Below are 24,775 nucleotides of genomic sequence, written 5' to 3' on the forward strand. Positions count from 1 at the left end.
CGAGCGAGCTGGTTGGGGTGAGTTGGGGTGCGTGAAATTCCTGAAGTACCCCGTGAGATAAAGCGTGAGTTACACGTAGAACAGAATGTGGAAATCAAGGCGCGTTGGTCATTTTTACACGTAACCAATTGGATCGTTTTCCCCATATATTTTTACTACTTCTTTTTGGAATTAAAAAGAGCTAATTTTACTAGAAAACAGAATATAATCCAAATGATAATTAGGATTTAGGATGACAAAATAGAATAGCATAATTGAGAAAATAGAAAAATTAAAGCATTCGATTAGTCATGGGAGTTGATGATTATTTTAACATTTTTTCAATTGATTCGAGTTACTTCAGTCTATTCTATTTATATTTATTGAATTTTATAGCAATATTTTATATAATCGTATATAAAAAAATGTGAAGGTCGAAAATTAGTATGTAATTGAAATGTGAAGGTCGATTACAATTTTATAGCAATATTTTATAGTAATATTTAATAATCATGTAGTTTATTTTTCTTTAATGTTTTTTGCTATCTGTGTTGTTTCCTTTTTCTCTATTGCTTGATATTAAGTCAATGGTCTATGCGTGCATCTTACCTGTTGGTTGTTGTTAAAGAGAACAGGGCACCACTATCAAAAGATATCGGGAATTATGAGCAAAGGTATTTCTGTGTTTCTCATTCTAATTCTAGAGTCTAAGTTTCTCATCTTCATTATTATATCTATCCTTAGTTACTTGTTATTTTAATATTTTCATTGTAATTCAATAGTTTGAGTATTGCAGGATTTTAAAATTGTAATCGTGTTCCAGTTCTCTTATTGAGGAATTCGGGTTTGTTTCATTACTATTCCGAGACTTCACTTAAAAAATTATATATTGCTGCTTCCTTGTGTACTTCTCATAACTTCTGCTTTTTTGAGAAAATCTTTAAATGGCTTCTTGATAGTTAAATAGATGTATTTTCTTTTATATATATATTCTCTTAATAACATTAGTTTGTTTTTTAATCTATCTTTGCCTGGTCTGAGAACCATAACATTTTCTTGTAATACTAATATATACAGTCTTCCATTCATAGCATACTCTAAAATTGTCAAATCATATAAAATTTACCAGATATTAGGCAACGAAGATAGCCTTTTGAATATTACTATCTCAACATAATTAATCATGTAACACGTGCAATATATATGAAGCACTTATGCACTGCAAATTTTCTTATATTTCCATATGTTTGGACAAGTGTTAATATTTCCATATTAATATTAGCATGGGATATATATATATATATATATATATATATGAAGCACGTGCACACCCATACAGTGCAATAATAGCTAATAAGAGCATGCGCAGTGCAAAGTTTGAATATTTAACAAAACTTTTTAGACGTAAAAATAGAGCCACCGGGCCACTAATTAATGTTTAATTTGCTTGGAGTAAGATTATATATTAATTTGTTTTGAGAATTGTTGTCTTTGAGAAATCTGGGGGAAGAAGGTGGAGACTTGGGGTTTACTTAATTTGTTGTGATCATAGGTGATGATAGATTGATTTTATAAATGATCACTCTAATTTTTTATTGTATAAAATTACAATAGACCCTTGTGGTTGAATCCTTCCGCGGATCCTGCGCATAACGGAAGCTTAAGTGCACCGTATTATCTTTTTCAATTTTTTATTGTATAAAATTAATAACATATATTTTTTATATAATTTATAAGTCGCATAATTTTACTTAAATATTACATAAAGTCAATATAGGAGGAAACAAAAGATAATTCTATATGATACTTGAACAAATCTGAATAACTTTTTAGTTAAGGAAAATTATTTAGTGACTTGTTATAAACTTATAATTCTTAGATAAACTTGAATAATTTCTCATTACTAAATATAATTTAGTAACTTGACTTTCTGTGTACCAGAGCAAATTAAAGTTGAGTAATTTTTATATTATGAAATATAAATGAATAACTTTGATATAAAAAATAGATGATGAGTGATTGTCTATGAAATCAACTCACGACAATGCTAATTTATTAAAGTATTTTTTCATGTTTGTCCAAATCTTGTGTATAGAGCCAAACAGAGAGAGGGAGCGTTAATTATTTATTTATGAATGTGACACAACTCAATAATATTAACATAAACTCAAAATACCAACTCTAACACCAAAGGCAAACACCATTGTATAAAATAAACGACAAGATAATGTATACACACCAACACAGGATACTGCAACGAATGAACAATTAGAAAAAGAATCATGTCTGGCTATAGATTTTAAAGTTTATGATTTGAAATTTGAAGTTACGTTTAAAAACGCATTTTATTTGAAAATTAAAAAATTGAAATTTGGTGAGTGAGAATCTCAAAAATTCAAAAACTAGTCCTAGCCAAATTTTAGCTATCATTTGGCCTCAAATTTCTAAATATTCTTGGCAAGTTATTTTTGGGTGAGTTTTGAGAAGTTTCACCATGTGTTTGACCATAAATTTTTTCAAAAATATTTGATTATTTTAAAATATATTATTTTATACTCGTAAGTAATGACAATATATGGCCAAACACTAGTTCCTAAGTTTTTTTTCAAAAGCTATTTGGGGCCAAATGACACCTTAATAACTTGAAAATATTTAAAAAATAAAATTTGACCAGATTTTACAATGAAATAGTTCTTTAAACAAATTTTTTTAATAACTATCCAAAATATATAATTAAACAAATGTTTAAGGATAAACTTTTAAAAACTATCCAAAATTTATGATCTAATATATTTCAAAAAATTATCAAAATCTATAATTAAATAGATATTTAAGGAAATTTTTTAAAAACTATCTAATATCTATGGTCAAACTCCACCACCAAATTGATGCATGGTAACAAGCTAAAGGGACAGAAAGTGTCTAGCCAGTCCAAACACCCACCACCTGCTATGTTTTCACCTTTATTTTGAGTGTTCTGCCTCTAAAGAAACCTCCAAAGATTGCTACTTTCTGATAATTAATAAGTTTGGTATATTCAATCCATATCTCTAGTTAACAAAACGACAATAAGACTGTCTTCTTCTTCATCAGGTTCTCTGTGGGTATCAAAGGTAGAATCTTTTTTGCTCCACTCCTATACATATAGTCACCAACTTTTGTTTTTGATTTCAAGTTATAATTTTATGTTATTTTGGTTCTTGAGAACAGAAGTGGTGTAAATGGATGCAATTTTGAATCTTCAATCAGTACCATTAGGAACTGCTCTTACAGTGGGTGGTCCAGTTGTTGCTCTTGGTGGGATTTCACTATGGTTCCTTAAAGAATATGTTAATGATCAAAAAAGGAAATCATCAAATTTTCTCCCACCTGTCCCAGGTAAAAATCCATTACTTTTGAGTGTTTTGTATTCAATTCTGCGAAATCTTGGTAGCTCAGTTGCTAATTATCCGAATATGTCAATGAGGTTCAATTCCACACCTTATAATCCTTGCCAGTTGCCCCCCATTTCCCCTTCCACTACCCCAATTTTAGAAGAAAAAAGAAGTATTCAATCCATCTATTTGGATTGAATTTAATGGCCCCAAACACATGCAGAGTCCGGGTTTGAAGTTTATAGGTTTGTTATAGCAACCTCAAGTTAATATATAATAATAACTGCGTTCATAAACAAACATCTATAGATATTTAGTAGATTTCTTATAACATTTAGGATTCGAAAAAAATTATTGGGTTCACGTGAACTCATATAAGCCAGGTGGACCCGTGCCTCCAATACAACCGAGTTTGTTGTAAGTCTATAAAATATAGCCAGAGAACCAGTGACAGCATCAGGATTTTCACTATGAGGCCAAGAGAGGGTTCAACGTCTATTATGTATACAGAATAAATAACTTTGACTGTGTATATATAATGCAATATTTCGACGATTGGTACACTAGCTCCTCCCCTGCAGGGAGGATTTATAATTTAATTTGATCGTTCAACCTTCAAGATTTTACACTTGAATCTTGCAAAACTATTTGATGGTTCAACCTTCAAGATTTTACATTTGAATCTTGTAAAACTATGTAAAAATGTTGAAATTTTAGTAATTTCTTACATATATATCTATGTTCTGTGTCGACGTGAGCTCCGACCACCTTTGCATATATAGCATATAGATAGGTAAATGCTGATGAGAAGTATGTGTGGATTTGATGCAGAGATTCCAGGGTTACCAGTGATTGGCAATTTACTGCAGATGACTGAGAAAAAACCCCACAAGACATTTACAAATTGGGCTGAAACTTATGGACCTATCTATTCCATCAAAACTGGCGCAAACACAATTGTTGTACTCAGTTCTAGTGAACTTGCAAAGGAGGTAATCAAAATAATCACTGTCAAGCCTCTTTTCTATGCTAAGTTAGGATTCAAGCATTGGAGCTCTAAGTTTGTAGCTAAAGCAACTTTGTTTGGTCATTATCCATTTCTTAGTTGTTATATAGCTTCTTTCTTAATTTTGTATGATGTCACACGGTTTTATGTCCTAGTAATCGCCGCTTTTAAGTCATGAAATGATTCAATCTGGTATTTCAAGTTTTTCTAGCTAGATAGATACGAATATATGAGATAGACACGCGTAGTAAAACTTTCATTAAAATGGTAAGCAGAAAGAGGAGAGTGGCTGACGGAAAAATATAGATAGAAATACGTGGTCCTTCAGAACCACACCATTTAGTAGGAATTGGATATGTTTTTTTAGTAATATGTAGTGAGAGTCAGAAATATTTTACATTAGTCTGACTGGACCTGGTGATGAAACTTATATATGACTAATGTTGCATATGAGCCCCAAAATTTCCAATACTATATAGCTCTATCTCCACTTACCTATAGATCGAACTTAAAGTAATTCCCTGCCTCTCAATAATCACTAAACGGATTGTATTCCCTAGTTCCTCTTTGTAAAGACTAGGACATAATGCGAAGGTGAAGCAGTTGGTGATTTAGACAACTGCTATTTCCATATTTGGTTTCAATATATCCCTGGATTATATGTTGGTTGCTCTCTGGAAAGATTTCAACTAGTCTATTGGGAAAGCTTCTGTTGTTGTGGTTCTTAGTCACCGTACTAGCTATGATAAAATAGTGTAATATACTACCTCAGTAGTGGCATAAATTGGCGGTGTACCAGCAAAATTTCGTTTTCACTATTCAACTGGTTGAGGTTTTATAAGTTCTATAATATCAGAGAAAATACAAAGAATATGAAGATCTTATAAAATGATGTTGAGGTTGGACGACTAATTGCACATTGTTGCACAGAGCTTAAAGTATTTAGCACCAGTTTCCTACAGAGCTTAAAGTATTTAGCACCAGTTTCCTTGCAAGAGGAGAGCTTGAGATAAGACACAAGAGTATTTCAATATTCAAGGTATTGTAGTTCTTTGTCACGTAGAATAAGCATCAACAGTCAATACCAAAGTAACAACTCACGTGTAATATCAACACTACAGTGGTGTATCACCAATAGGTTGAGGTATAAGCTAATATATAAAGGCATGTTTGATGCTTGTTTTTTAAATCATTGTTGTGTCATTTGTGTCGCTTGTCATATCTGTACTCACAATATTTGATACAGATAAAAAAAAAAGAATTTTTGCTATTGTGCTTGTTGTCTTTTTAGGCTATGGTGACTAGATTTTCGTCCATCTCAACCAGAAAGCTAACAAACGCATTGAGAATCCTTACTTGTGATAAGAGTATTGTTGCGGTAAGTGATTACAATAAGTTCCACAAGACAGCGAAGCGCCACGTACTGACCAGTGTTCTAGGACCAACTGCTCAGGTTTGTCATTTAGAAATTGGCCTCCATATTTTGCATTATATTTTGATTCTCTTCATTTGTTTCATAGACTCCATATCTAACGGGAAGTGCTGCTTAATATGCAGAAACACTACCGTATCCACAGGGACACCTTGGTAGAAAATGTGTCTAAGCAACTACATGATTTGGTTAGGGATGATCCTAGCGAAGCAGTTAATCTCAGGAAGTCATTTCAGTCAGAACTTTTTGGTTTAGCATTGAAACAGGTGAGTTTTTCAAAATTCAGTTTCATCAGTATGTTGTTATTTTGGAAATTCCTTTAAACTGTGCGATCATTTTATAAGTTTAACTTTATTTGCAGGCTTTGGGAAAGGATATCGAGGCTATTTATGTTGAGGAACTCGACGCCACTTTTCCAAGAGAGGAATTACTCAATATCTTAGTGCTTGATATAATGGAGGGTGCAATTGATGTGGACTGGAGAGATTTCTTCCCCTTTCTAAAATGGGTTCCTAATAAAAGCTTTGAGCACAGAATTCAGCGTAAACATCTGCGCAGGGAAGCCGTGATGAAGGCCCTAATGACAGAGCAAAGAAAACGCATTGATTCAGGAGAGGTGGTCTTGCTCTTCCTTTCAAGCAGATACTTATTCCACTACGTAATCATTTTAGTACCTTGGCTAATTTTCTAAGGTGGCGGAATCTATATACAGGAACTGAACAGTTATATCGACTACTTGTTATCTGAAGCCAATACATTAACAGAAAACCAAATTCTGATGTTGCTTTGGGAGGCAATTATTGAAACATCAGACACCACACTAGTGAGCACAGAATGGGCTATGTATGAATTGGCCAAAGATCCCAAACGACAGGTAATATCATAATCATGCCCGTCTCTTGTTTTTGCTCATCTATTTCTCCAAAGTTTGGTTGTATCTCACGACTGTTAATCGCGTAGGAACAACTCTTTTTGGAAATTCAAAATGTTTGTGGATCTAATAAGATTACAGAAGATAAACTTTGCCAACTTCCATACCTATGTGCTGTTTTTCATGAAACATTGAGAAAGTATAGTCCTGCACCTATTGTTCCTCTAAGATATGTTCACGAAGACACGCAGATAGGAGGGTACCGTATTCCTAAAGGAACTGAGGTAATTAACCCTTCTTCTCTGCTTGTTGTAAATTTGAAATTTTCTTTTCTTATCAAGTGAGGTAAACTCCGCCTCTGTGAGCTTTGCTTACATTGTCAGTCCCAAGCCCGAGAAGGGTTGTGGCTGGTTGGCAGCCAACGTAAAACTTTACAATTCATGATAATTGTCATGATACAGATATCGTTGGGATGTGCCCACCTAGGCACACATGTACGAAATTAGCTTCTTCTTGTTATTTCTTATCAGGTAACTGAATTAGTTGTCTATATTCATTGTATGCGCAGATTGCAATAAATATATACGGTTGCAATAGGGACAAGAACGTGTGGGAGAGTCCTGAAGAGTGGAAGCCTGAACGATTTCTTAACGGAAAGTATGATCCAATGGAGTTGCAGAAGACAATGGCGTTTGGGGCTGGAAAAAGGGTATGTGCTGGTGCTCAGCAAGCAATGACAATTAGTTGCACAGCTATTGCTAGATTGATACAAGAATTTGAATGGAGACTAAAAGAGGGAGAAGAAGAAAATGTTGCAACAATGGGTCTTACTACTCATAAACTCCACCCAATGCTAGCTCATATCAAGCCAAGAAATTGAAGGGAAGCCTTGCGTAATAGGTAAAGTTGTCACGTGACCTGGTCACGTGTTCAGAAAGTGAAAATAGCCTCATGCAAAATTGTTAGGTAAGGTTGCATGTAATAAACTCTTGTGATCCTGTTTTTTTAGTGCATCGGGCTGCCCAAAATTTGAACTTTCTACTCTGTATTAGCAGAACTAGCTATTTTGTTACTTAAGTATAAGTTATGAATCTGGACATCTTTCTTTAACTTATCTAGTTCGAACTTAGTCCAAGTAAATTCACTATTATTATGATGATAATTTTAGCATTTAATTGCACGATTTGTCCTTCAAACGGATTGATCTTTAATTTTTGCCCTTTGCAATCGAATTTATATTGTACAAGACATAAGTTCTTTAAGTCCTATGACATAATTTATGAAATATTATGATGTAAAAATATAAATTTACGTCTCACATGAAAGTAATTTGCCTTGAGAGAAAAAATTAAAGTTCAACCCAAAATAGGGGCAAAAGTGCAAATGACCCTAATTTTAGAGGAGCATAGTTAAGTTTTATATATAGATCAATTATTGCTAGTAAAACTACTTTATTTTATTGTTAGATTTTCATATAGTACGTTAAAATTTTAAATACACCCCTTTATAATTCAAGTCCAATTACCAAAACACCCTTGGTAATGAAAATCCTACATAAAATATTAGTATTTAGAGTAATTTAAAGAAATTTAAATTTAATTTTTTGAATTTTTTCTCAAGTACAGGCTAACCAATATATGTATGTGAGATTTTTCATTAAAGATAAACATCAGATTTTTACGCAAATAAGGGAAGAAAAAGAGGTTGAAGCAGTAATCTGTGTCTAATATAAACAGGTGAAAGTGACTAGGCGTAGTATTAGTAAAAGTAAGAAATCAGAAGTCAGAAAATAGATGGATATCACATCAGTATTTCTGGGATTAAAGCAGAGGTTTTGTTTTGCAACTATCTGTAATTCTGAAACAAACTAAACAGAAAAAATTGAACTACTGTTTGCTCATTCATTAAACATAGGACTAACGTAGAGTTGTGAAATGTTTCTTTTTCTCCTGCAACTCCACTAGGCTTTTCACACAAAGGTCAATGGTGCAGGGTTTTTAAGTTCTAACGGGTTGTTTGGTTACGGTTAGGAAAGTGAATTATTATGTATTAAAATTAATGTGTTTGATAGTGTTCACTGTTCACTATCAAAAAGTTGTTAAAAATCCATTGATAACATTTAAAATTTATTAAATATATTAATCATTCAATTTATATAACTAGTGTCATTACAAATATTTGAGTTTGATATCAAATTATCATATTTATAAAAATCTGACGGAATTTCTGTTTTTAAAAATAAAAAAATTAGTTATAGCGATTTCTAATTTGAGAAAATTAGAAGACCTCCCTCGACCTTAAACGAGGCAATCCATTAGTTTCCTAAAATCAATCCATCATTTTTCGACATAGTCAAATTTGTTCAGTTTAGACAAAAAATATGAGACCAATCATCAATTTTGATTCTCGATTTTCAATATATTTTTTGGAAAAATTACACAAAATAAATTAAGGGAGTAATTATTTACTTTGAATGGGACCTATCCCAACTTATTTATCATGGTTAGACCAAAAAGTAATTATAGCCCTTTCTTCGCATGACCAGGCTTACGTTTGTTTTCGCGTGACCTTCATAATATTATCAGAGTATATATACACTCAAATAATTGATCAATATTTTTATTGCAGTATTTTCTCTTCGTGATACTATCAGAATATATATATACACTCATATATACTCTGATAGTATCAAGAAGTAATTGGACAGTTTATTCAGTGATTAATTATTTTTTGCTCCTTGATAACAGCACAATATATATATACTCTAAAGGTATCAAGGACAATTATATATATATATATATATATACTATGATAGTATTAAGAAATAATTAAACAGTATTTTTTTTTCATAATACTATATACTCTGATGGTACCAAGAAGATGCGCAAATTTCTTTTCGAGCTCGAAAGTAATAGAGTATCCACTAATAAATAATTTTTCCTTTTGGGTATAACAATAATTATCACATATTTCTTTCTGTAGTGAGTATATTAATTATTACGTATAAAATTTGATACATTAAATATAGAGTTGGATTAACAGTTTATAATTCCGGTATTAGAAATTGTGTTATTTTTCATGTTTGGAATATATTTTGCTCAATTGTAGTGAGCACCGATTTGATAAAAAAAAAAAAAGGATGAGTGGAGGTGAAAGGAGGGACCCACTAATTGCTTCCCACGCTAACCCGACAACCTCAATTATTCTGTCGGCTTCTCAAATCCCTAAAACATAAAACTTCCATTATTCCCACTTCTCCCCATGCGTTTTGTTTTTTTTTCCCTTTGTTCCGTTGAATATTCGTATTAACATTTTATTATTTTAAATTTATATCGTATAAGGCTTCATTAAAAAAAAAAAAAAAAATCTTTCAAATTCAAAATTTTTAGTTAAAAGAAAAAGTAGCCTCATCTACTATTGCACGTCCTTTCTTGGTGCGAAGGACTCTCTCTACCTTCTCCTTTTCCCTTTACCGCTATTTTATTTTACCACACTATAAACAAATTAATATTTTTGTTTATCCATTAACCTGTAATTTTAGGTGGTTCATTATTTGATTTGAATTTAGATTGAATTTTAATAAAAACTAAATTAAATATTAATTTAATTGATTGAATTGATTTGATTTTTTACCTAGGAGGGTGAGTGTAGCTATGTTCGAATAAATCATTAATTTTTGTTCATATCATATATATATATATATATATCTTAAAAAGAATAAGTACAAGATTTTGCAATTGATTGTCTTATTGAGTTATAAATGAAGGAAACGATATGTTTTTAGTGGTAATTAGTTTATTTGTGTAATGAGTATAATTACACACTAAAAAAATGAAATTTTTGAATAAATATTTCTAATAAAAATATTTTATCATATATTAAAATATGTAATCTGAACAAATAGTAATTTAAATATCTAAATGAAATTTATTTAGAAATGTAAGGGCCAATGTTGACTTTGTAAATTTATAGACTTTTAGGGGGCTAAATATAAACTCGTTTTAATACACTTATTTTCAAAATTGATTGTTTGTTAACTGTTCAAAATGAAGTCATGATCATCTTGTCAAATAGGTTCCAGGTGATCGGTTCCTTGCTCGTACTAAACCACGAGCAAGGAAGTGACTAGTACAGAGGTGTGCATTCAGTAAATCCAAACTGTTTATTAATGCTCTAATAATTATTTTTCTAAATAATCGAACTGTTTTGATAAACTAAACCAAATTGACTTTAAAATTAATACCACTATTTTGCTTGTAAAAGATATATGCATCATAAGCTAAAATTTACTGTACAATAATATGCAACTCTCCATAATAAGTCTGATATGATAATTTAGAACATTAAACAAAAACATGCTATAGCTAGAATATTATATTGTACATATTTACATTATTTGCACATATAATTAAATTCTTTGTAGATGCCATATATAAAACCACACGTTTTTATTCTCTTTGCAAGTAATTTTGTCCAAACAAGATAAGGAGAACCCAAGAGTTTGTCAAGTAAACCTTGTGAAAAGTTGCATGTGGGATTAAATGGTGGAAGATATGTGCATAAAAAATGCGCCGCTAACATCAAAACAATCACAAGTCATGAGAGCATTAACCAATGATGCGCGCTATACAAAATATACGCACCACTATTTACTATATTTACAACTATCATGAAAAGCTTTTACCACTATATATAGTACTCATGCATCAAGTCATCATACAGACTCAAAAGTTTAAATACTAGATTGCTAGTGACGGAGGTAGAATTTTAACTTAAAAAAATTCGAAACATATACTCTAATAAGCGCTTCTAAGAATTATAATATATACTGAATGAAAGTTTTGACGTAATTGGTAAAGTTGTTGTCATATGATCAGATCACAATTTTAATCTGTAAAATGACCTCTTAAAAGAATATAGGATAAGACTACGTACGGTGTGGTCCTTTTTTGAACCCCGAGTATCGCGAAAACTTAGCACACCAAGCTTCCCTTCATATACATAAAAATAATTTTAACTTTATATATCTATAAAATAATTTTCCATGAAAGAAATTCGGATGAATATAATTAACTTACGCCCCTAGCTTTGCTCCTACTAGATTGTGATTGGGTTTATTATTTTTTGTTGGTTTACTGTTTAGTATTCATATTAAGAATTCGATTAATTAAGATTTATAGGCATCGTGTAAAGGCTTATTTTAAGTGAAAAACGCTCTCCAACATGATTATTTTTATATTTATAGTGTAAATTTGAGATTTATGATAAAGGATGAAGTATGAGTAGAAGTGAAATAAGTAGGCTTCGCACCGGTGATTTTGGAAATCAGTCAACTAATTTCAGCATGTTCTAAAAGTTCTAATGATAATCTTTGTTATGATTTCGAAACATCTTTACAACTGATAGATGGCTAAATAACAGTAGCTCGTGGCTCATGCCATAATTTTCCATTCTTTGTGTGACCCCATAATGACCAGCAAAGCCAACCAAGTACTGTTAAAAGGGAAACGAAACATTAGAATGAAAAAAAAATTAGACTTAATGTAATTTCTTCATACTTATTAATCGTCCAGTATTTCAAATTTATTGACTTAGTTAATGGCAAATAAGTCCATTAAAAATAAAGTTCACCGGCCGACTTTCACATTAAATTGTAGGCGTGTATATATGTGTGTACGTACACTAAGGGTATGAATATTAAGAATAATAAGTACGTGCATATAATACTTGCATGAAATTGATTTAACATGACTCATGTTTTCCTTGTCTTTTAGTATTTCTTCTGTTCCTTTTTACTCGTTAAAAAATTTTTAATTTAATTTTTCATTTTACTTGTCAAATTTGATAAATCAAGAAAGTTTAATTTTTTTTAACTATTATATCCTCAATTTGTTGTGAGAGTTAATATTTTTGATATCAAAATGTTTTGAAATTTGAATTATGACTTTAGTGATTATAAAAGTAAAAATGGTAAACTCATCATATCAATAATTAATTTCTTAATAGATATATCAAGTCAAAAATTGACAAGTAAAAGAGAGGGGGAGGGAGTACTTAAGATGGTAAACTAGAACGTGCTTGTAATTTGTGAATAATTTTAATTTTAGATAAATTTCTTCTGCGCACATATAGAGTGATGAAAGTTTCGATGTAAATACTTTTGTAGTTTTAATTGAGGACGTCTTGATCACTAAATTATCTACTGGCAAATTTTCCTATATTAAGTTTGAGTTTATATAATATGCATAAGTTTTACATCATTCGACCATCTTTACCTTATGCCTAGTAGCTTATTAAGGATATGACTTGTTATTTTCTTTTGCTTCGACTTATTGTATTATTTATCCTTGTTACTATTTTTTTGTATATTTTTTTTATGTCTAAATTGATATGTTTTATTTGAATTGAGAGTTTTGAAATAACTTTTATATTTCAATAAGAGATAGTAGTAAAATTTTATACAAATCACTTTTTTGATTCTATTTATAAAATTATACTGAATATCCTGTAATTGATTATTTTTATATATTAGAACAGTTAAATATTTATACCGATAATATATAAAATTTGAAACTCATAAAAATTTAAAGGTGATTTCCTTATCAGTAAATTGTCTACTCGAGTTGATTATGTTTACCCAAAAATAAAGTCCAAGTGCTTGTTAATTATGACTAGATACTACAAATGTTTATGGTAACAACAGAAAAGACAAAATGGAAAAACACCCATTTTGTAATTTCAAAAGCTTCACTATCCATATATATATAGGAAAATCCCACTATTTCACGCCAAAACAAAGATTTCTCTTCTCTCTTTACTCTTTTAGTTCTCTCTCTCTTAAAAAATCAAATCTTTGTCCTCTTTCAACGTACTGTCTTCCTTAAAATAACACCCCCTTTATTCACCTGAACAAAACAAGCTCAAAAACAAAAATATGTCTTCAGAAATCGGCGACAGACGTCCGGCAAGACTGCCGGCGTCGGTAAACGGAACACGGCCGTCGGAACCAGAGAACTTGCCGTGTCCACGTTGTGATTCTACAAACACAAAGTTCTGTTACTACAACAACTATAATCTTTCTCAGCCTCGTCATTTCTGTAAGTCTTGTCGCCGGTATTGGACACGTGGAGGCACCTTACGGAACGTCCCCGTAGGCGGCGGTACAAGGAAGAACTCCTCCCATAAACGCCCCCGCATCAACTCCGGTACTGGCGCCGTTCAAGAACAACAGCACGTACAGGCCAACTCGATTTCCTCAATGATGGGTTCGGGTTCCGGGTCCGGTCATATATCCGGTTCGGGTTCGATGTCGTTGATGGGTTGTGAGGTGAACTTGAATGAATCAGTGCAGGAAGGTGGAAATGGAACGTCGTCTTTTACTTCGTTGTTGACAGCTCCAGTGGGGGTGGGTGGGTTTGTGCCCTTAGGTGGATTTGGGCTTGGGCTAGGCGGGTTTGGGCTTGGGAATCTTGATTGGCCCATGGAGCAAGTCAGCGGCGGAGGAAATGGCGGCGATGGCGGTGAAAATTACAAGTGGCAGCTGAGTGGCGGTGAGATTGAAAACGGCGGCGGCGGCGGCGGCGGCGTAGGTGGTGGTGATGGTGATTGTTTTGGGTGGCCTGATCTTGCTATTTCAGCACCAGGGACAAGTCTTAAATGAAGTAGAAATAATTACTATATTATATACTTTAATAGTTTCATGGAAGAAATCGAAAAAAAGGTGTTTGTTTTTTATGTTTTTTTTTCTCTTTATTAAAAATGGTCTGTCTTTTTGCAAGTTTTTGGGGTGCATGGATTGGTTTGGCTGTAGGCAAAGCTATTTTTGCTTGGTGGGCAAGTGTTTTTTTTTTTTTTTTTAGACTTTTTTGTTGTTGTTTGTAAATGTATTTGGGGGTCTTCCTTTTTCTTTTTGACAGAAATAGGTCCCAACTAATTTCATGAAATGAACAATACATTTTCTTTGTTGTTTTCATGAATTTTGTTTGTACAGTATATGGTTCTACACTGCGATTAAATAGAGTAGCGTGATCAGTCGATTTAACTTAATTACTCAAATTACTTGAAATTTATATAGTCGGCAACAAGTATGCGTTGAGTGTACTTGTTGTTTGACATGAGTGTTATTATTGTCCATATTGTTTTGTTGTTTCCTTTGCCTTCCTCCATGGTCTATTATGTTGCAAAAGGTGCGGTACTTTTGGGGATTTTAGTTTTTCTTTCTTCTTCCGTTAGCTTTGATGGGGGGGTCCTCCAGTTTACCAAAAAAAAAATGTTCCTATTAATCTATAAAATATTTGTAGTTTTGTTAGGGAGAAAGGGGTCCTGGAATTTCAAAAAGCCTCTCTTTTTCCCAGTTTTAAAGGGGACCCCTTTCCCTTTCCTTCGACGCCTGTCACGTAATTGTCTAAAGCGAACTTTTAAAGCCCCTGATTACATGACATTATCTATTTGATAAGAGTATTAAATGTTTGAGCGGAGACTTGGTAGAATTTTGTTCAAATCTTTGATAACATAAAATTATTTGGTGATAAAAAGTAAATATCCTGTTAAAGGCGCAAGGGACGGCGTATTAGCTTTAAATGAAGTGTCAGCGCGAGGTTGATATGCACCACCGACCCTAGCCGATATTATGGAATATGATTCCCAATCCCAAACGAATTTATACCTCTTGCATCTAAACTTTTCCATCCTTTCTTCTTTCTAATTTCCACTATAATACTCGACTTTGTAGTTTGATTCGACCAACCAACATGAGTAACATGAGTAGCTTCATTAAATTTAGATTGATGACTTCAATTTCAAGATTTCTAATTAAAAGAGATACGAATTTTAATCATTTCACCTCAATCCATATTGATTTGCGTCCAAACTTTATGCATGCATGAGTTTGTCCATGTTCATAACCTCTCCATCAACTCACATTGAACAAAACCACGAAACTAATTGATTACTGAGAAGCAAATTAAATTTTTGAGCTAAGAGTTCTGAATTTTAGAAATTAAAGACTTAAACAAATCTCCAACTAATTAAGAGACGCATTCAAAATTTTGAATTGATGAATTTTGCATGACGCAGATTCAATAGTTCTAACCAAAATTCGTGATTTTTGAATATAAGTATAAAATTTTGACTAGAACTATTGAATTCTGTCGAAACAGTAGCTAGAACCTATGATTCGCCCATAAAATTTTGGCTTCCAATTTAACACAACCCAATACATTAGTCCAAATTTCTGTATTAAAAAAATTCATTTATTATGTATAAATAAATTATTCAATAAACTGCCTTTTTCGAATAAGAAAAACTGACAACACTTCAAATTCTACCTCCTGCTTTGTTAGCCTACGTATAATATACATTTTTCTTTTTGTCGTTTGATTTACTACAATTTGAAAATTCTTTGATAGTCTACATATAAATATAATTCACGACTATTTGAATCCCAACATTATATTCAGTCATGTGCTCCGATGGTGTCTTTATTCCATGAAAATGAAGAATTCAAAATTTTGAATAAAATCCTCTAGGCACCATATATACGTAGCTGCATGTATGCAAAGCAGCAATTGATGAAAACTTATTCATATTGCAAACATTTTAGTAGCTGTAAAATGTGGCTTTTGAGCGATTTCACAAAGCGTATAACTCGAATGGATTTCAATTATAAGCCAATTGGTTCTATATATTCTTCAAATTGGAGCTGTGAAACAAGTTGACACAACACCAAATTCCAAAGGTAGAAAACAAGAACATGTTTGTACCTATGGCTTTATACATATTCCTTTCCTTCCTCTTCCCCCGAACCAACCAACACACACGCACGCGTTGTTTCTCCACTTCACCTTTTTCTCAAACCTAGAATAGCAACACACATTACAAACTACTACTAGCAAATACAAGTTTCCATATCAAGCGCGCTTTATTATTCATCTTTTAGCTGGGCTTAAAGAACCTGAGTTTAAGTCCATTATTGACCATACTCCAAATTCCTCCGATCGAAAAAGCCAAGCTAAAAGCAACTCCTAACCATCCAAGGATCCAGTTGAAATACCAGTTAAAGCTGTACTTTGTAGGTTTCTTTATAAGGACCCACATGAAGCAAGGATAAGCAAACGTTACCGGAAGTGTGAGTCCTCCTAACAACCCTGCAAGACTTGACAGGAACGGAAGTGCCACTCCAATAAAGAATGAAACGAATCCGAAAAATATTCTGAAACCGGAACGGACCCAAATTGAGCATGGTTTGTTGGTACGACTAGTGTATCCAGCTTCAAAACTGTCAAATGCTGGCATTGAGTATATTTGGAAACTACTCAAGCAGTTGAACACGACTAAGAGAAATGTCATGGCAAGAAGTCCTCTTGGAATATCGTGAATGTGGAAGGCGTATAGTGCACTTAGCATTCCTCCCGATGGCATCTGTAAGGAATCAAGTAAGTGATTAAATCAGAAATAATAAGGAAAACTATAGTCCGTGCAGAGGAGTACACCGATCTACAAGTATATATGGCCCATGGAAACAAATACAACAAGAAAAGAGTCTGTGTGGATAGTAAAGTAGCAAGAGTACTACCAATACACGTATCATAATTTGGCAAAGCTTTCTCAAAGGCAAAAATGAAAAATATTTTATACTATCAAAATAATGTTAGACTGCTAAATAATTATCGCAATGACCTCCAAAGTCAATCACACATGCCCCTAGCATATCCCCAAGAACTTGAATGGTCCGGTCAGACTAACAAGTGATCCTCATTTAAAGACGCGTGACACATATACCAAGTGAAATTTATGAGTTTCAAGTGAAGATAAGAATGGCCGTATGGTACAGTACAAATACTCAAAAGGCATAATGCAAATGCTATGAGCTCATGACATTTAGATATATGAAGTGCGAGGGCAAGTAGTATCAAATATGACGACCAATTCCAATTGGATTGGCGGAAATAACAGAAAGATAGCTATACTTACAAGGCTTCCATATGCCCAGAAGCCTCCAATGGCAATAGGGAACAGGCACATGGCTATGAAGAAATAAGCAACTTTTGCTCCCTTCCACATTGGCACATGAGCTGGGTGCTTGAAGGTTGACGGCATTGTTGCCTGCAAAATGACAGAGAAGATATTAGTTGATGTCTTTACAATCGCAAAATTGAAATGTTTCTTGAGACCAGTCACAGAAACAGTTTGTGTTTGCACATGCCAGAAAAAAGGGTAAGAAAAATATTACCTGAATTTCAAGGACTAAATTGTGTCCTCTAAAGGTAAATGCTATAATGCCCATGGCGTTCAAGACCGAAAAGAGAGAAGCTGAGTAGGAAGGCAGTGTAATGGGTTCATATGAAATCGAAGGTGGTCTTGGTTGGCTTACAGAGAGAACCCATGCCATAGTGGCGTATGTGATGGCTGTCACTGCTCCAACAAGGGAGAGTCCAGCGATGGAGTTCAGGTTTGGGAGCTGGGATAGAACAATGCAGAGGGAAGTGAAAACCAAATACCACTCAACAGTTGTTAAAGGATTTGATGAACAGAGTGGACCACAAACAATCTGAAAGAACAGCTTCATGGTTTCTCCGCCTACAAGAATCAATGCTGTTGCGGTTCCTGCAGATAGGTAAACAGTAGGGAAGAGAGCAAGCCAGACACCCAATCTTTCACCTGAAAATGTAAATGAATACAATAATGTTATAGCAAGCAAGGAGAACTATGTTCATTTCCTTTTCCTTCAATGAAAAATAGCAGTTATACAACTCTATCAGCTTTACATGGATCTTACTCATTATCAATAATCAAGCACTCCCTCTGTTTAAATTTATATGACGGTGGTTGACCGAACACGAAGTTTAAGATGTTCATTGTGACTTAAGTAGTATATTAGTGGTAGTGGAATAAATACTCTCTCCGTTACAATTTGTTTGTCAGATTTTGACTTGGCACGGAATTTAACAAAGTAAAGAAACGTTTGAATTTTGTGATCTTAAACTAAAGATACGTAGAATGTAACAAAATGTCCTTTAATCGTGTGGTTTTAAACCCATGTGGAAAGTTAGAATTCTTTCTAAAACAGACTAAAAAATAAAGTAAGACGAACAAAGTGAAACGAACGGAGAGTACTTAATAGTAAAATAATGGTTAAAGTTAGGTTGATAGAACAAACATAACATCAACTTAAAATTTAGCAGAAAATAGAATGGTGTGACACATTCAATAACGTCTTGAAATGGAAGGTGTGTCATATAAATTGAAAAAGGGGATCATACATATCAGATAAGTAAGCTTTTGAGCAGGTTATGGGGAACAGAAAATAAAGTAGTCCTGAATTTTTTACCAAATGCTGCTTGTGCGAGTTCCACATATCTATTGTATCTCTTCCCAGGAACTGCTTCATGCAGCTGAACAAGGATCCATAAAGTATAGAGTTGCCAGAAATAAGCTATAGTTAAGGAAATTATTCCCCAGCTCCTGCATTCAAAAGGACATTTAAATGCTCTACGTACCTTTCAGAAGACTAAAATAAAAGAGTATCTGGTAAATGCTGGCAAAAGATTAATAAAATGGAAACTTAAGGACATAGAACAGTGATCGGATTTGGTGTAAGTTTCAACAGTAAAATATTTCTCTCCTATTAACTTAAGATGGAACATACTGTCGTAGGGGCACATTAGTCCACTTGAAACTTGGAAGTTCCAGAAGCATTTAGAGATATTAGATCTTAAAGTCAAAGTGGTATCTCATAATCATCCAAAGCAATCATACTGGGGCCATACCAAAAGTAAATTCAGATAGCCAACAGAGAACAAAAAATAGATATCTCCACCAAATAGATGAGGAAAATCCTTATAATCCTTATATTTTATGGAATGAATGACATTGCCTTTCAAAAATATCAATGGTGTGTTGAGGCTCTATCAAAAACAGTGTCTCTAACTCCCAAGTTAATGGTAAGATTTGTGCACACACTACCTCCCCAGATTCACTTGTAAAATTACGCTGAGTATATTGTTGTTGTCATACAAAATAACCTCGAAACTACATTAATTCCTTTCATACATTATCACTTCAAGATTTATTCAGACATGTACTGTTGTTGATTTTTAAGGTAAAAATATCTTTAGGTAAATGTACAGAACTTAAATCCTTTGATGTACCATGGGACCATCTTTCTTAAATGATGTGGAAATGCAAAAGGAAGATGGACCAAAAGGTAAAAGCCACAAACCAAATGAGTACCTTCAGCATACTATAGCAGTCTTATTTCTCAAAATATGATGACAAAAAAATGAGAGAGGACCCAACTGGAGATGTATTTTTATGAAAAGGCAAAGTAGTATGAATGCCAACAATTAGTGCAACTATCTTTACTGATTTCATTTGAAATCAATGATGAAAGATGAGAAAAGCAAGAAAAGTAAGTCCACCGAGACAGATTTAGAAGATTTCTTGTTGGTCCACAAAGCGCGATAATTTTCTTAAATAATATATCAATAGATGGAGGGGTCCGTTTAGATGAGTGCAGTATAGTCAATCAAAGTCCCCATTTTCAAATACAACTGATGTGCATTTTTAAAAAAGCCGTACTTAGAAGTCAAAAGAGAGCTGAAAGATCAAGACTTTCGAGACTGACGGTTGGCTTTGAGAAAGTTTATGAAGCAATAATGGTTTTCCCAACTAAAGTAAATCCCCAATTAGCAAAGAGAGTTCTTCAAACCAAGATAAACAAAGATTCATAGACAAACCAGAATAAGCCCAAAATTTGCTGAAAGCAAGGCAGCTTTGCAAGCAAATTCTAATGGAATTCTTACATATTGATCATAAAACAATAAATTTCACAAAGAAAAGTAAAAAAGATCAAAACTTTAAACCAACAAAGCAGAATCTTTATAGACACACCAGAATAAGCCCAAAAACTGTTCTGAAAAAGCAGTCAAAAGCAGGCAGCTTTGCAATCAAATTTGAATATAACTCTTACACATAGATCATACAACAATAAATTCCACAAAGAAATGTAAAAAAAGATTCAATCTTTAACCATAACACAATCAACAATAGCAAAAACAAGCACCAAGCAGATGAACCAGAGATAGCTCTTCAAACCAACAAAGCAGAAACTTTATAAACAAATCAGAATAAACCCAAAAATTATTTTTGAAAAAACAGTCAAAACCAAGCAGCTTTGCAAGCAAATTTGAATATAACTCTTACATATCGATTACGCTACAATAAATTCCACAAGAAAATGTAAAAAAGATACAATCTTTAACCATAACAACATCAAGAATAGCAATAACAAGCACCCAAGTAAATGGTACAGAGTAAAGGGGCAATTCATATAAGCATTCATTAACAATACCAAGAAAGAAAAAGAAAGGTTTAGTAATAATACCATCCAAGAAAAGAGAAGGCAACAGGCAAGACCAAAGCTTGAAACCCAATACCAGCATTGAGATTATGAAAAGCAGCATAATGAGCATTGCCATTACGAGATTCAGTAATTGGAAGCCAAGCATCTTGAGGATTAAGCTTAGTCAAATGTCCAACTTCTTCCAAGTAACCCTTCATATTAACCAACACCCTTTTCATAGGAGTCCCAATAGGGCTCAAGAACCTAGGTGAAATAAATGAAGTTGGTGTCCATGACTTAGCATCTTTAGATGCACCAGTAGATGTATGTCCTCCACCACCCCTTGGTGACCTTTGACCTGATGGCGTTAGAATCTCAGGTGTCGATGCACGCGGTGTTGCTGGTATTGAAATAAGCTCTGTCTCTGGTCTTTCCTCCATCAATGGCAAATTATTTTTTGTTGGGGAAAAATGAAAATGGACTAATGGGGGGTTATGGGACCTTTACTTTTTGTTGTTTAGTTTGTGTTTTTAGCTATTGGGGGCTCCGGTTTTCGCCTCTTCTTGTCAGAGTAAGGAAGCAAGAAAAAAGGTGTTTCAAGAATATATAGAATGAGACTGAGCTGCACATGCAATGTGTGTGGGGTTGTGCAAACAGTCAAGGTGAAGTTTGAATCTTGGCCGTTGATGGAGAAGCAATCTCGAGGAGCTTGGCTACTCAGGGATGGTTGTTTGGGGGTGGTGATGATGTGAATAAATAAAGATTTGATTTTTGGTGACAGTTTGAGAACAGAGAAAGGGGGGGGGGGGGGGGGTGAGTGAGTTTTGGGAGTGAGACTGAACAAATACTTAACAAATATTTAAAGCTGTAATAGACTCAGGTTTTCATAATTCAATTTTTTATTACAACTTTATATTATAGTATATATTATACATGTAGAAGTGGAAGTGGAAGTGTGAGTTAAATATCTTTCAAGTGCGGATCCAGAATTTTTAATAAGGGGTTCAAAATCAGAAAAAATAGATATACGAACTTATCGAAGGGGATTCGACATTCATTATTTATATATAAAAAATTATTTTAACCATGTATAAATAATATAATTTTTCGTCGAATGAGATTTAGATGAACCCCTAGACATCATGTGGCTCCACTCCTGCTCTCAAGAGATGGAGTAACAATGATGAAATGAAATAATTGCTAGCATGGTAGTAACTGTTGAATTTGGTCAAATGGTTAGACAGATCAATCCAATGCTAAAAGTGAATGCAAATAACAATAAATTCAGCAATTTCACAAGGAAATATGAAAGAAACCTATATTCAGATTTTATTTCTATTTTGTAAAAATAAAAAAGATTATTTTCAATATTATTAAAACTTGAGAAATATAATAATACTATCAATCATATGCAAAATTTTACTACTATATGTTTACCGTTATAGTACTTTCTTATCAATTCTTTAAACCTTTCGGAACTTTGAATATAGATATTATTGGTGTGACAAGAACAGATTTTCTCAAGTTTGACTCCAATAATGTAAAAATTACGTCGTCCACTTTAATCTGTAAAACTATTTAAAATGAAAAAATAATTACCGGAGATTAAACTATGTAGCATTCAGAGACGGAATTGCATGCGTGTGGATATTTTTTATTTTATTTTTTAAATTTAACATTTGATATCCGTTTTAGAATCTAATTAATTCGGATTTCTATCATAAAATTTTACTTTGGAGGATAAATTGTTCTCTATTAAAAAATATAATTTTGTGATAATTTTTTTGTGAAGACATTGTAATATATTTATTAAGTTGGTATAATCATTCGGTGTGTAATTGTTTAATTTTTCCTTATGCGTATTTTTGGGTTCACATCAAAAGATTATTTCTCAGGTTTACATGAAGATATTTATGAGAAATACTTATTGAGAATGTTGTAATGACCCTCGGGATCATTTCTGCGTTTTTGCGTGTTTTACCATTTTTACCCCTTCCCATAGCTTTCTTGTAGCATTTGTGCGGTGTTGGAATGGGTGGCACGCTCCCAAGGTGTTCGATTGAGTTTAGATGTGTTTTGGCCATTTTTTGAGGCTTAAGGCTTGAAAGAGTTGACTTTAGTCAACATTAGGAGATTCTAATGTCGGATGATGATTATATCGGTTCCATCAGCTCCGAAAGGGTTATTTTGGTTTACAATGAGTGTTGGTATAGGTTTTAGGGCTTTCGTTTCGAGTTTGTGCTATTAGGCGTTTTAAATTTAGAGTTTTGGCCAAACTTTGACTTCGGTCAATATTTTTGGAAAACGTCTCGGATTGAAATTCTGACAATACAGTTAGCTCCAAAACACCATGTTTGGTCTAAAAACACCTTTGGTTCGGTTTTCAAGGCCTTCGAAATGAGTTTTTGATCGTTTGTGTGTTTTATGTGTTTTCTTGGATTAGTGTTGACTTTGATCAACATTAGGACAAGACGACTTTCGTTGGGTGGTTCGATGATTCCATTGAGTCCGGAATGTCTTTTACAAATGGTTTGCACTTTTAATTTGCGTAATTTGGCCTCCAAATGTTTTCGAGGTTCTGTTTGAAGTCTTGAGCCTAAGAGTCAAAACTGAAGTTGCAGGCCACTGGTGCAGTCGTTTTGCGACCCTTGGTTTCTTAAGCGATGGACACTTTTGCGATTAGGCTATTGCTGATGGGGTTCGCTTTTGCTGTCTGGATGTCGTTTTAACGACACCCACACATGGATTTAATCCCTGTTCTTTCTTTATTCTTCAAAGACAAAGACCCACACTATGAGAACTCTGACCAAGGCTTTTCCCCTCATTTCTTAACCAATTTAAGTGGGTCAAAGGTAATTCTCTCCCATTTCCTTTTCTTAACTTGATCCTAGCTTCAATTTCATGTTTTATTTCCATGCTTGACCTTAAATTCCTCAAATTCTACTGTTCAAAGAATGGTATTTGGACCATTTGAGGTCTGAATTGAATTCCATTTCCGCCCAACTTTTAAGCATGTGATCCTTACCTCAAGGAGCACATTATGACGATTTTATTTCGTAATTCTATAAAATCGATTTGCGGGATCAATTTTTGACCTGTGTTCGATTCAAATTTTATAATTATAATATGGGTATCGTTAGATTCGCTTTGACTTGCTCGTTCCATTCTTGATAGCTTGGCAACAATTCGAAGCTCTTTGAAAAGGAAAAACACTCGATTAAAGGTTCGAGTGCGATTTTGGCCCTGAGTTAGGTTATGATTTCCCTTTTTTAGACTTGGCTTAGTTTGATCGTCTATATATTTGAGTAGTTTGATAGCTAGGTTGGTGTTAGAACTTGGTGATAGGTATGCTCAATCCTTAGTGAGATTCATTGGCCATTTCGGGTTATTCAACTTAACGTTTTATCTCTAAACCTTAGTTTAGGTTGATTCTTGACTTGATTGTTGCTTAGATCCTTAGACCGCCCTTAGGTGGTGTGAAACTTAGCTTGTGTACGTTTTGTTTGCTCAGTAGAGTTGTGTGCCACTTTTTTGTTGTGTCTAAGTTTACTTCTCTATTTTGATTGAACTGTTGGGCCTAAGGTCGTGAGCTTGGACTAGCGGAGTTCTAGGTTAGTACCCTTGGGCTGTGATGAGTGTTTTACACGGTTATTTGCATGAGTTGGATTATTTTGAGATATTGATTCAATTGCATTGCTGTATAAGCATGTTTATGGCATATTTGCATCTAATTTCTGAAAGTAAAGAGATTCTTTAGCTATTTTGGGCTATA

At 33.4% G+C, this 24,775-nt stretch overlaps 3 protein-coding genes across 3 annotated transcripts; 2 read left to right on the forward strand and 1 right to left on the reverse strand.

Annotated features, from left to right (window-relative positions):
• Window positions 1–2,900: 2,900 nt before the first annotated feature.
• LOC129904487 (ent-kaurene oxidase) lies at window positions 2,901–7,772 on the forward strand. The gene is made up of 9 exons (XM_055980054.1): window positions 2,901–3,092; window positions 3,190–3,357; window positions 4,185–4,345; window positions 5,651–5,812; window positions 5,917–6,057; window positions 6,153–6,407; window positions 6,504–6,665; window positions 6,752–6,946; window positions 7,231–7,772. The coding sequence occupies exons 2-9, from the start codon at window positions 3,201–3,203 to the stop codon at window positions 7,540–7,542; spliced, it is 1,545 nt and encodes a 514-aa protein (XP_055836029.1). The 5' UTR covers window positions 2,901–3,092; window positions 3,190–3,200; the 3' UTR covers window positions 7,543–7,772.
• A 5,663-nt stretch (window positions 7,773–13,435) lies between these two features.
• On the forward strand, window positions 13,436–14,621 carry LOC129902983 (dof zinc finger protein DOF3.4-like). The gene has a single exon (XM_055978454.1). It carries the CDS (start codon window positions 13,597–13,599, stop codon window positions 14,320–14,322), a length of 726 nt encoding a protein of 241 aa, XP_055834429.1. The 5' UTR covers window positions 13,436–13,596; the 3' UTR covers window positions 14,323–14,621.
• A 1,607-nt stretch (window positions 14,622–16,228) lies between these two features.
• LOC129904067 (lysine histidine transporter-like 8) lies at window positions 16,229–21,801 on the reverse strand. Its single transcript, XM_055979597.1, has 5 exons — window positions 21,046–21,801; window positions 18,991–19,124; window positions 17,893–18,320; window positions 17,634–17,765; window positions 16,229–17,081 (listed from the first exon to the last, which is right to left on the reverse strand). The coding sequence occupies exons 1-5, from the start codon at window positions 21,441–21,443 to the stop codon at window positions 16,596–16,598; spliced, it is 1,578 nt and encodes a 525-aa protein (XP_055835572.1). The 5' UTR covers window positions 21,444–21,801; the 3' UTR covers window positions 16,229–16,595.
• Window positions 21,802–24,775: the final 2,974 nt, after the last annotated feature.

The sequence above is a fragment of the Solanum dulcamara genome, chromosome 9 (genome assembly GCF_947179165.1).
Source record: "Solanum dulcamara chromosome 9, daSolDulc1.2, whole genome shotgun sequence".
Classification (NCBI taxonomy): domain Eukaryota; kingdom Viridiplantae; phylum Streptophyta; class Magnoliopsida; order Solanales; family Solanaceae; genus Solanum; species Solanum dulcamara.

Bases quoted from the DNA above. Each gene is read 5' to 3' on its own strand.
- LOC129904067 (XM_055979597.1), bottom strand. From the start codon at position 21,443: ATGGAGGAAAGACCAGAGACAGAGCTTATTTCAATACCAGCAACACCG. The intron at 17,766-17,892 runs GTAATATTTTTC...GTCATTTTGCAG, and splicing joins ATTTAGTCCTTGAAATTCAG to GCAACAATGCCGTCAACCTT. The intron at 17,082-17,633 runs GTAAGTATAGCT...GATTCCTTACAG, and splicing joins TCTGGGCATATGGAAGCCTT to ATGCCATCGGGAGGAATGCT.
- LOC129902983 (XM_055978454.1), top strand. From the start codon at position 13,597: ATGTCTTCAGAAATCGGCGACAGACGTCCGGCAAGACTGCCGGCGTCG.
- LOC129904487 (XM_055980054.1), top strand. From the start codon at position 3,201: ATGGATGCAATTTTGAATCTTCAATCAGTACCATTAGGAACTGCTCTT. The intron at 6,058-6,152 runs GTGAGTTTTTCA...CTTTATTTGCAG, and splicing joins TTGGTTTAGCATTGAAACAG to GCTTTGGGAAAGGATATCGA. The intron at 6,408-6,503 runs GTGGTCTTGCTC...ATCTATATACAG, and splicing joins AACGCATTGATTCAGGAGAG to GAACTGAACAGTTATATCGA.